Genomic DNA, 12,009 nt, shown 5'->3' with positions numbered 1-12,009 from the left:
TTGTTTCTGATCTTGACATTTGCAGCAAAAGGAGAAATGTTTTCATTCCTAATTGAGCTGTATACCCAGAGAGCCTGCCAGGTCCTCAGCCTGAGAGGACGCCAGGTACACTCATCACCTCGAGGCTGTGGTTGCATGGGACATGGGAGAAAACACAATCTGCACTCCCACACACGTCCACAGCCAAGGACACCAGCAAGTGGCGGCCTTCAGAGCGCTCAGCCTGCAGCACTGATGGAAAACAAACCCTGGGGGAGATGAGGCAGGTGCTCTTCTGCCTTTCCTGCCGCTGCTCCCACGTGCTGCGAAGATAGCAAAAAACAGGAGCTGGACACTCCAGTGGGGGATCTAGAGTGTGGGGCTGTGGAGCCTGGGGGCTCTGACTGTGGCGACATTGAGGCCCTGAGAGGGAGAAAGTGTTGGCCAGATTGTGGGATGGGTCAGGGCAAAGAAGGGACTAGAACAATGCAATCGGACCTGGGTCCTCATGCAGTGGGCATTCTTCATTGGACATCTCTGGCCCTATGAGCAAAAGAAGTTCTGGGAAAACAGGGGTGAAAGTGGAATGCAGAGGCATGGCTGGCAGTGATGGGAGTAAAGATAGGAGTTGTCTGCAGGGAGAAGGGCAATAAGGCAGGTGGAGAAAGAGGGACCCAGCAAATGAGGGTGTGCTTCCACTAACCTTCCTTGCATTCCAAGGCCACGCGGGACTCCAGATTGTCCATCTGCATTTGCAGCCGCTTGAGAGTGAGGTCATTTTCTCGAGACTTGCGCTTGTAGGCAATGAGGACGATGATGACGATGATGAGGAGGAGGCTGCCGCCGGCCGCGATGCTGACGATGGCTGGCAGGGTCAGCAAGCTGTCTGAGATGACACTCACCGAGCCAGGCGAGAACACCATCCCGCCCACGTGAACCTGTGCATTGTACACACACAGACGCACACGGATGCACACAGGTGTAGAGCCCTGGCATGCCAGCAGATCCTTACAGTGCGAGGAAGGACATGACAGACCACAACCACACAGTGCAGATCTGGATAAAAAGCAATTTCCTGCCTCGGCATCTGCTTTTCTTTTCTTGTGTTCTCAGCTTATACCCATTTTGATGTAGGACCCAGAGATGAGGAGATATGGAGGGGGTGAGTCAGGCAACGAGACAGAAGAGAGCCTTTCCTTAGGACAGATCACACATGCACCACGAGGCGAGGAGGAGGCATTACAGACGAAGGGCTCACTCACCATGACCTTGTGCTGCCCAGTGAGGTTGGGAGGCTCGCAGAGAAGCTGGGTCTCAGATACGGTGACGGCGCAAGGGGTCTCTCCGATGAGCACAGTGTAGTTGAGTTTGGCCCCTCCAGAGGCAGGAGGGCAGAGGTTTTTGCCCTGTAGAGAATAGCGGTCTTTATAGGCATAATTGACACATGCATGCACGAGTTAATTGCCTACTTAAAAAGAGATTAAGGAGAGGGGGAAGGGCAGCAGTGCAAAAACCAGGAAATGACTCCTTGGCAAGTTTTTGTGGAGGGGACTTCTAACAGCCATGATCTAGAGAGAAAGAGAGAAAACAGATGCAGGAGAGAATGAAAATGAAGAAGAGAGTGGGAAAAATGCAGGGGAGGCAAAACACTAAACAAGAGAAAATCTGGGGGAGGATGTATGGGATCATAAAAGTAGTGGGGTACCAAATCACTTGGATGGACAGTGCCAGGGACTGTGACCTCTTGAAATGTGTGTACGGGTTCCTGTGGCCACAGAGTGGACAGAAAAGGAAACAGTTACTCCCAACTCACTGCAGTACCTCTGGTTCCCAAAGCTCACAAGAACAAACAGAAATATTCTAAAGTATTTCTTGAGAAGCCTGGGTGCAAGCTATATCACTTGATGGGTCGGTATCTACCCATGAGCTCCTTCTGTAGGAAGGAGACAGCTGAGCAAGTTCAATTCCGTAGAAAGGAGAGCCAGAAAGAAAGAAAATCAGGCCAGGAGCGCAGGGCACCCTCTGGCACTGCTGCCTCTGGTGGCACTCCACTCTGGCGGGCACTCCTACCTTCAGAATGATGGGCGATCCTGGCTTTTGATCCAAGACTCCAGTAGGGCTGAGCAGTTCAAAGGTCGGGTTGGGGTAGTAGATAAACTTGGTGTCGTTGTAAATTAGCAAGGATTGGACATTGTTAAAGACAAATCCGAACTCATCCGGGCGTTCCACAGTGTCCAGGCCAGGGCGGTAGTCCGTGGTCAGAGAGGGTGCCAGGCAGGTGAGGGTGGTTGTGTTCACAACTTTACACACCTAAGAGATCCAGAGTGCAGCATTCACACACGGAGTGCCTGGCACAGAGCCCAGGGGCCCACAGCCGCTCTCCCACCCTCTCCCTGCTTTTGTGCCTCCTCACTGGGTTTACTTGCTTGTCTCCATTCCATGGGAAAGCCCTCCAGAAAAGGGCAGTGAAATTTTGGGGGAGTGGGGGGCATTTTAGCTTCTTCATTAATTCATACACCAACGCTGTTTGGGCATCTAGTTTCTAGTTTGTGCTGGCACTGTGCTAGGAGGTGGGGCTATAGAGCGAAATAGTCACAGTCTGGAGGGGAGACAAAGAAGCATTACAGTTTAGTCCTGGAAGAGGGCCTGGGGCATGGGGGGCGCACGGCACTGTTGGATGCATGCAGGGATGGGAAAAATAAATGCCTTGGTAGGGAAGTACCAGCTACTCTAGGAGTGTCTGTGTGTGTGCATGAGTGTGTGTGTGTGTATGTGGGTGTGCATGGCCTGAAGCAGGGTAGGAATGACTCATGGAGGTTTTCCCATGGAAGAAATGAATGAAATTTAATCTGAAGAATGAGTAGGACTTACCTAGATAAGGAGAGGGAGGGGTAAGGGAACAAGTTCCAAGCAGAGGGAACAGCACCAAAAGGCCTGGGGACAAGGGAGCATGGGATGTTTGAGAAAAAAGTAGGACAGAACACATAGTGTGTGTGTGTGTGTGTGTGTGTGTGTGTGTGTAGAGTGTGGAGCAGGAAGTGGTACGAGATGAGCACTTTGCCCAGTATGTAGTAGGTGTTCAGTTAATGTTGATTGAATACTGATGAAAAATAGGATTCTGCAACTCTCTAAATGTTTTTTGTTTTTTTGTTTTTTGAGATGGAGTCTTGCTCTGTTGCCCAGGCTGGAGTGCAGTGGTGTGATCTCGGCTCACTGCAGCCTCCGCCTCCTGGGTTCCAGCGATTCTCCTGCCTCAGCTTCCTGGGTAGTTGGGATTACAGGCATGTGCCACCACGCCCAGCTAATTTTTGTATTTTTAGTAGAGACAGGGTTTCACCATGTTTGCCAGGCTAGTCCTGAACTCCTAACCTCAGGTGATCCGCCCGCTTCGGCCTCCCAAAGTGCTAGGATTACAGGCCTGAGCCACTGGGCCCAGCCCTCTTTAAATGTTTTATGCAGGACCTCTCTCTCTTCTTTAACCAAGTGTCCCCTAACCCTGCACTGGGACAGAAGCTTGGTTTTGACACAGTTCATGATATCATTTTTCTCTTGGAGGACTCTGGTGCCAACTAAAATCCTGGCTGGGCTGGTCCAGTCCCTCCTTAGCATGAGCTGTGCCATTCTCTCCTGTGGAGGTTTAGTTCTGGGGCTGCCCAAGACAGCAGCCAGACTGCAGAAACCACTAAAGGGCCCACGTGGGGCTTGGGAAGAAAAACCCAGACTCCTACTCCCTCTCTGCCTGGCTGCCACACAGCACAGCTCAGTTTCAGCTTTGGGAGCAGTGGGGTCCCGGCAACAGCCAGGGCATCTCTGAGAACTCAGACTGCTCAAGTACACACTGTCCTGGCAGGTCCACACATGTTATCCGTCTGGCCAACATACACACACACGAGCTTCATGTTCAGAAAACAAGACTGTGGGTGAAATTGCAAGAAAAGCTGACACTTGCATAGAGATTATGTCAGAGCTTCAAGTCCAAGTCTTAACCCTTCCTTTCCAGAGGGAATTTAAGAGTTTAAACAGAATGGCTCACTGTGGCCTTTATGCTGTAGTGGGAGGGAGTACACATTCCTGCCCTTTTTGTGGTGCAATTCAGCAGCCTCTTATGAACCTAATGCCCCTTTCATGTTCCAGCAGGGTACAATGAGGCATGGGGAGGTTGAGGGGTGTGGTGAAATGGGTACAGCTGAGCCAGGGGGTCCCAATTCCTGGGTTCTGCAAGAAGACACTGAGCCTTGGTGAGCCTCACCCCAACATCTTCCTCTCTGCTGGTCCCAGTCTAGCTTCCCTAGACCGGGCTCCTCTATGAATAAGCAAATCACTCCCAAGCAAGAGGCCTCTGGACGCTTCCTGCCCCATGCTGCATCGGCACTTTGTTTGCCACACATTCCTCTGGGTTTGGCGGCTTCACTCTGGCCCTCCTAGCTATCCACTGGGGCAGCTTGAAAACCCAAAGGTGACGGGTAGGCCCAGGTGTGCTGAGGATGAGATGGGGCCCAACCAGGCAGGACTTCAGGTGCAAAGTGCCTCTCTCCTACCCTTCCTGAAAGCGGAAGCACAGGGCAGGGGTTCTGAGGCTCCCATTCTGGAGCCAGTTGATGGAAAGCTACATTCCTGCATCCTTCCCTCCGGGTCTGCCAGCCGGTAGATACCAGGCAGGTCACCACTGAAACTGAGGGCCCCCAGCTCCCCAGAGGGCAGAACTGCTTCTTAAGTCCTTGGAACATTGAGATCATGGTGCATGGGGCTGGAGGAAGTGCTGAGAACATTCCTGCCCAGGACTGTAAATGAGTCCTGGTGAGGGGGCAGGGGGCTTGGGACCTGAGTCTTTGGCCACAGGTGTCAAGTGTGGGGAAGGAGAGGGGCTTCCCAGCCCAGGCTTCTCTTCAATGGTTTCCTGAGGACTACGGCTGAAGCCTTTGGAGGTCACATACTCACTCTCCAAAATTTTCTCTGGACTGTATTAATTATGTCTTTTATTTTCTGGATGCCGATGCTTTGACATCTGGGGCCTTACTGACTGGGGAGGGAATGTCCCTCCCAGGGCAAAATCCTAGAGATAGCAAATAACTTGCCTGTGAGCATGCCTTTCATATGCACAAACCAATCCAGACCCCACAGCTCAACTGCCCCTTTCCACACTATCCTCATGCCCTAATCATTCCGGGACCAGGCACCAAACATCTAGGGACAGCCCTGGGCCCCAGGGCCTGCTAAAATGACTCAAACTAGCTGATCCTAAACTTGCTTACCCTGCTGTGCCTGTTCCTTCCTGTGGAAACCACATAAAGACTCTTGCCACGGTTTCTCCCTCCGCCTCCAGGCAGACCAACCCTGGTGCTTCCCCCTGTGACCCCTGGGGCATGGGCTTCCCTCTTCTCTTGGGATTTGATCTATGAGTAGAACAAGTGATACTCTGGCCTTGCCATCCCTGAATAACAATAAAACCTATATTTTAAAACATGTACCTAATTTGCTTGCTTTTTTTTTTTTTTTTAATCCTTCCTGGGTGTGAACTTACCATTCTTGTTCCCATACATCACCCTAGACTCTGGAGTTACATGTGAGTTTCTGGGGACCCTGAGCTTCAGTCTGGAAATAGAGTGGGGGCCTAGGCTCTTTTACCCATGGATCAAGTTCTACACCTGGCAGAAGGAGGCATGCGCTCACCTAGCCCAAAAAGGAGTGACCGTGGTGGATACTAAAGGTGTGGTACAAGTGCCCCCACATCTCCAGCAGGATGGTAATGTCAAGCCCACCAGAATTTCATGTGGCCTAGTTACGAAGAGTCTGGATGTTTGGGATCCACCTTGGCCCTTCCACCAGCCACCTTTATGACTGGGGGCAAGTCATTTAACCTTTCTGGCCTTAGTTTCCTCTGCTACACAATGAAGCGGTTGCATCAGATGATCCCTGAGACCTTTCCATATCTAACCTTCTAACACTCTGTCATTTTATGTATCTCTGTGTTTCTTATGGAAGCCTCAAGTACCCTGGAAATGTGTCAGGGGTAAGAGGGGAGACATAACACCATCTTCTCCATCTCCATCTTAGCCTAGTCAAGCCCCTGAAGGTCAAAGCAGTAATAATAGTAATTTCTATGAAAAATAATGGCCATAGTAGCATCTGCTATAATATAATTATGAATACAATCATGTTTCAAAAAATATTGGCTGAAAGAGTGAGATGGAGCCTAGAAAAATGATAAAAAATTTACAACATATCAGATATTCTATCCCTATGATACAGACAACTTTTTAAAAATTATAAAAATTACATGGCTGTGCATGGAAGACTAATATAAAATGCCCAAACTTATCATCTTAGCAAACGGGATGGAGTTATCTGATGCAGTGACTAGCATTTATCAACTGCCAACCTTATGCCAGCCACGGGCTGGCAGGTTATGAAGCTGAGGCAGGTCTGCTTGTCACCATTCATAGCTGAGGGGTGGAGGATCCGGAGGTTAAATGACTTGACCATGCTTGTACAGCTAATAGATGGCAGAACCCTGCTTCCTCCCCAGACATGTCTGAATCTGGAGCCAGAATTTCTCCAACCACTTCCAATATGGGTTTTCATCGGACCTCAAAGTCAACCTGTCATAAAACAGGAGTCCTTTTGTGCTGTATCATAAACTCAGGAGCAGTACTTTGATACACTCACTATATCACCTTCTGACAAGAAATTGTACTGTCATTATAATATAAAAATCATTGTAGGGCTGAATATGGTGGCCCATGCCTATAATCCCAGCACTTTGGGAGGCCAAGGCGGGAGGATCACTTGAACCCAGGAGTTTGAGACCAGCCTGGGCAAAAGAGAGAGACCTCATCTCTAAAATAATAATAATAATAAACTAGCCAAGCATGTGCCTGTGGTCCTAGCTACTCAGGAGGTTGAGGTGGGAGGATCTCTTGAGCCCGGGAGGTCAAGGCTGCAGTGAGCTGTGGTTGCACCACTGCACTCCAGCCTAGGTGACAGGGTGAGGCCATGTCTTAAAAAAAAAAAAAAAATTGTAAGGTTCAGGTATTTGGACCATGATTCCATGCTCAGAGTCTTAAGCCAGTTTTCCTCTCCAGTATTCAGAGGCTCCAGTGCCTAACCCAGAGCTCATCCCATTGCAAAACATCAACACAGAGCTGTGTTTACCAAAGGCTGGGGCAGACCAACAGTTACTCACATTGACAGATTCTTTGCCATTGAATTTGACTCGGATCCTTGGCTCCTGAATGACATCCAGGTTGAAGCCTGTGATGGTCAGGGGTGTGTGGCCACTGAAAACAGGCAGAGGCTCGGTTAGGTAAAAAAGCCCCTCAAATCTGGCATGGTGAACCTCCACCTTAGGGATCCCTCTCATGAGCCAGACTTGGGCTGCAGGGATCATGCTGGGTGGCTTCCAGGTGTCTCCCTCCCACCTTCCACCTCACCTGGCAATGCTCCACTCTGGCTCAATGCGCTGGACCCGAGGGTCATCTATGTACTCAAACTGCAGGTTGTTATCCACACGGGCTCGGTCGACACTCACAGAAACAGGGACTGGGCCAAGGCCATTGGATGATGGGGGTGAGACACACACGATCTCACTCATTGACCTCCTGACAGGGAGACAGCAGGAGGGTTGAGAAGAAAGGCACGGGCAACAAAAGGTTCCCACTGGCTTGACAAGGGGCTTTCCTTGGTCTGCGGGTAAGGCCACAGAAGTGTTCTCTCATCCTTTTATATTCTACAACGATGGAACACATCCCACATCAGTATAGATCAGTGCCCCAGTGGATTAGGGAGGTAGCAAATTGGAGACGGGGGTTAGAAAATGAGGGGCAGGGATAGGGTTTCATGGGCTTTGGGGGAACTCCTTTTTTCTGGATTTTTCTAGAATGTAACTATTTAGCCAGTGCTTAGAATCTGGTCAGGCAGTCAACAAATATTCACTGAGCACCTGCTGTACATAGCAGTGAATGCACAGTCCTTGCCCTTGTGGAATTTACGGTCCAAGAAGGAGATTATCAAGTAGATAATCCTGGGAAAACTAGGTTCTCATCCATGGATTCCTTCAGAATTCTCTACATCTTCAGGGTCAGGGGAGTGCTGGCAAATGGTAGGTGTTCAATTTTTTATGTACGGAGGATTCCCTAAGCATAAGTCTGTGCTTTCTAAGAACTGAGGCTATACAATCTCCATGTTTCTCAAGTCACCATAGTGAGGACTTAATGAATGCTTGATCCTAGTGGTGACTGGGGAACTCCTAGGAGCCTCCTTCATCTGGTGTTCTCATGGCCCTCACTTCTCATTATTTTTAGAAGTATCCAGCCCCTTTGATATATGGGATATAAACTGACAAGTGGCATATATTTCTCACAGTGACTGGTATGGTATTTGGGTCTAGGTGTAGCAAATAACATGGAGGTGATGGGGCAGGCCTATGAATGAACATGCACAGTAACATGTGAACAGCACATGTCCCAGATGTGCAGTCTTCTGGTGGCCCTTCAAGTTTATCTCACCCGTAGAACTCGCAGGTCTGGTTGCCCAGGTAGACTGCCACGCTGCTCCCAGCCCCAAGGTAATGGCCGGTAATGGTCACCATAGTGCCTCCTGACTCAGGACCTCGGATTGGGTTGAGTGACAGCACAGAAGGGTTCTTTGGAAAGAAGCAGAGAAATGACTACAGCTTAGGTTTTGTCCAAAAGGATGGACCATGGTTAGATCTAAGGATGGGAGAGATTGTTTTCATTCTGGGCGTGGTGATACTTGTCCCGTCCTTTTCAATCCTAAATGCTCTCTCTGCATACCCCAGAGGTGAGACCCTTTCTAAGAATCATCTCTGGGCATGGCCGGGAAGGCAGAAGAGTCACATGGGGAGAAATTAATTAACTCCCCAGAGTCTCATGCTCATAACAATGAAGGGAAAGTAGACGTGACACTGACTAATCTATCAATTAGTTTACAAATTGAGAACCATTTGAAAATGCTTCTCTATCTAGAGCCTGTACTGATTTTTTGGGCACAAAATCGATAGGGCTGAATAAAGCATCCCTGCCTGGGCTGGGCCACCAAGAGGTTAAAGTCCTCCATTAATGGCCCATGCACATGCCCTTCTGTCCTTCCCTAAGCATAAGAAGGGCACAGCAGGGCACCTGGTGCAGAGAGCTGTCAGTAAATGTTAGGATGGCTTCTCAGACCCTCATCAGGAGGATGGTGCATCACTGGCTGGGGCTTTCTACTAAGCTCACTAAGTAGTAAAATTCAGCCTGAAGCTTAAAAGAAATGCTTGGCTTAAAAAGCATCAGGCGGCTGACCTAAATCAGAAAAGAATTGCTTCTGCCTGGAGGGCAGTGGAGTGGAGTGAATTGGAAAATGCATTTAACTGAGCAACTATACAGGCATGAATCCTAGTTTGCATCAGTCATTCATCCACTGTGCGTCCTAAGGCAAGTTTTGAGATCATTCTTTACTCCTCTGTCAAGTGAGGAGGGTGGGCTAGCTTATCTCTAAAGCCCCTCTCAGCTCTGACTTGCTCCAGATTGTCAGAGTACTGACATTCTCCCCAGCTAGTTCTCCTGTGTTTGCTTCTCACACAAATGCCCACTGCTCCTGCCCTGGGTAAGAGATGGAGTAGGTTGGCTGCAGATAGGGCAAGGTACTCTCCAATCTGAGAGAGGAGAGTATAAGAAAAAGGTGGCGATGCCAAGATAAGAAGGAAGAGGCTAGAAAACCTGAAATAAGCAGTAAAACGCTTTACAGAGAATAGAATTTTGTGCTCTGAAGATTTTTTAAAACTCTCAGCAAGGCTGGTTTGACCCCATCTGCTACTGTTAATGCCTTTTAATGAAATACTCGATGTAGCAATGTAGGTGTCAGAAAAGAGACTTCGGGGCCGAAGAAGCCAAGTTATTGATTCAGTATGAATATAGCCCTGGGTGGCTCCAGGGCCCCAGAAGAGAGTTATTGATTCAGTAGGAATAGAGCACCATTACAGAAAGAAAGTCTTTGCAATTTGACTACCTGTTGCCTGCGCATAAAGAGATGTTTTCAGGTGTGACTGTGTGAATGTGTGTGTGTAACTATAGTAGCATACAGAGTGACTCTGGTGGTCCTGTGCACAGATACACATCCCTGCCAGATTTCAGTGACTCTTCTAAACTCCCACTTAAAATATCCTTGGCAGAAAACAAAGTATGTGGATAAATATAGACTTATTTAATTAGGTCCCTCAGGCTACGCGTCTTCATTAGGCTGGAATTAGACTAAGATATTTCACTAGCGGGACAAGAGGCAGTTCCTCCCTGCCCCCAGTCTAGGATCCACTTTCTAAGAAAGGCTGGATTTTGCCTTATTTAGAACTCTGACCTGTGGCCCTCTGGGACTCCCAAGACTCCACAGCTTTGTTTATCACATGCCCATCTCATCCTGGAAAGACAGGCTCTCAAAACAGCAAGACCAGAAGTTGCCTTATCTGGGGGGTCCTTTTCTCCTCCTCGGTCTGCAAGAAGCCTGGTGGTGGAGGGGAGTGGGGGCTTTCTGGGAGGAGTCTGGAGCATGTGTGTGCCCTCCCTGGGCACCTGCACCTGGCCCTGGACCCAGTACTCACCACGAAGGTGTACTGCTGATGGGACTTGGTCATGAACTCTGGCTTACACTCGCCAATGCACAGGCGTACTGGCCCAGAGGTGGTTCCCACGAGGGCATGGCCCATCTCACAGACAATCCTGGGGAGAAAGCAAACCTTCTGGTGAGGGACAGGGCAAGGGCTGGCATTGCTGCCCACTTGCTCTCCCAGTCACGGCAAATCACTCATCACAGTCTTGCAGTAATGCCAGACCAAGACTCAGCTTGGTCATCCATCTTGCTGTGTGACTTTGGGCACAGTGCTTTCCCTCTCTGGGCTTTGGTCTCATCTGCACAGTGCGAAGGTTGAACCGGATCATCTCTAAAGCCCTGTGTGCCTCTGATATGCTCTGCTGCCTAATTCTGTGGCCAATTCTGTGGTTCCCCATGCCTAGCGCAGTGCCTAGCATTGGGTAGGAACCCAGAATTTGTAGAATAAAGGGAATGTCTAACAGAGAGATCTAGGGGCAGCAATCTAGCTGACACTCTCTCCTATGTAACAAGCTGACATTGCTACACTCCCTAAAGGAGTGGGTGAGGGTGTGTTTGCCAGGCTGATTCAATTGTGGTTTGCTTCCTGTAGTGAGATTTAAAAAGGGGAGAGATAATCTGGTGAGATAGTGAGAGCTCAAAGAAGGAGCTCCCTGCAGAACGGGAGGGGTGGAGTCCTGCGGCAGTAGGCAAAGGGGTGGGAGCTGGATGAGTTCATTAGGCCAGCAGGTGACATTGGCCTCTCACTTCATCAAGGGTTGAGCACACCTAGTGGGAGAGGCAGTGACATGGCCCTGAGCGAAAGTCATGTCTCACACTAATGGGAGAGCTGGAGGGAAGAAGTGTGCAGCGCTCTCTCTCAAGCAGCCCAGATCAATACCCCTAGTGATGACTTCCCTGGCGCCTGAGAACAGTTACACAAGCACATTTAGATACTGGTTGCCTTAGCCATGGTACCCTTCTAGAAAGGGTAGGCAGCTGAGGATGGGGAGAGATGAAGGCATCAGGGGCTTGGGGAAATTCTTGCCTGGAATGGTTGGGCCTGGGCTGGGTGGGAGAGGGCCCTGACAGCTCAGCAAAAAAGAGCTTGGGAATGGAGGGAAGGATTTTTCCTTTCCTCCCAATATCATTTCGGAGATTCAGAGCAGTCTGGTGCTCCTGGTAGGTTTGCTTAGTGGGGAGTCAGAAAAACAGACCCCATCTCCACTAATCCCCAGCATTATCCTGGCACGGTGGGGAAGATCCGTGTTTAACCGAGCGATGCTTATCTCAACAGCTTCTCTAGGAAGGAAGGTAACTAAACAGAGATTTCATTTCGATGTAATAAAACTTGCATTAAACAAATACGCTGCATGCTCACACACACGGCACGCCACTGATCTCCATCTCCTTCATAACAGTTAATCCCAAATAACTACTTTCACTCCTGGC

General features: G+C 49.4%; 1 protein-coding gene across 2 annotated transcripts in view; it reads right to left on the bottom strand.

Annotated features, from left to right (window-relative positions):
• The window catches only part of PLXNA2 (plexin A2), a 219,783-nt gene that overhangs the window by 16,934 nt on the left and 190,840 nt on the right, over positions 1-12,009 (bottom strand). For both annotated transcript variants that reach the window (XM_002809516.6, XM_009238345.4), the window contains 7 exons: positions 10,571-10,688; positions 8,484-8,620; positions 7,410-7,577; positions 7,163-7,256; positions 2,050-2,289; positions 1,242-1,385; positions 683-917 (listed from right to left, as the gene is read on the bottom strand). In XM_002809516.6, coding sequence (XP_002809562.2) covers positions 683-917; positions 1,242-1,385; positions 2,050-2,289; positions 7,163-7,256; positions 7,410-7,577; positions 8,484-8,620; positions 10,571-10,688 — 1,136 coding nt within the window. The remainder of the gene's footprint in view (positions 1-682; positions 918-1,241; positions 1,386-2,049; positions 2,290-7,162; positions 7,257-7,409; positions 7,578-8,483; positions 8,621-10,570; positions 10,689-12,009) is intronic.

The sequence above is a fragment of the Pongo abelii genome, chromosome 1 (genome assembly GCF_028885655.2).
Source record: "Pongo abelii isolate AG06213 chromosome 1, NHGRI_mPonAbe1-v2.0_pri, whole genome shotgun sequence".
Lineage (NCBI taxonomy): Eukaryota > Metazoa > Chordata > Mammalia > Primates > Hominidae > Pongo > Pongo abelii.
This window is presented reverse-complemented; position numbering and strand designations above follow the sequence as displayed.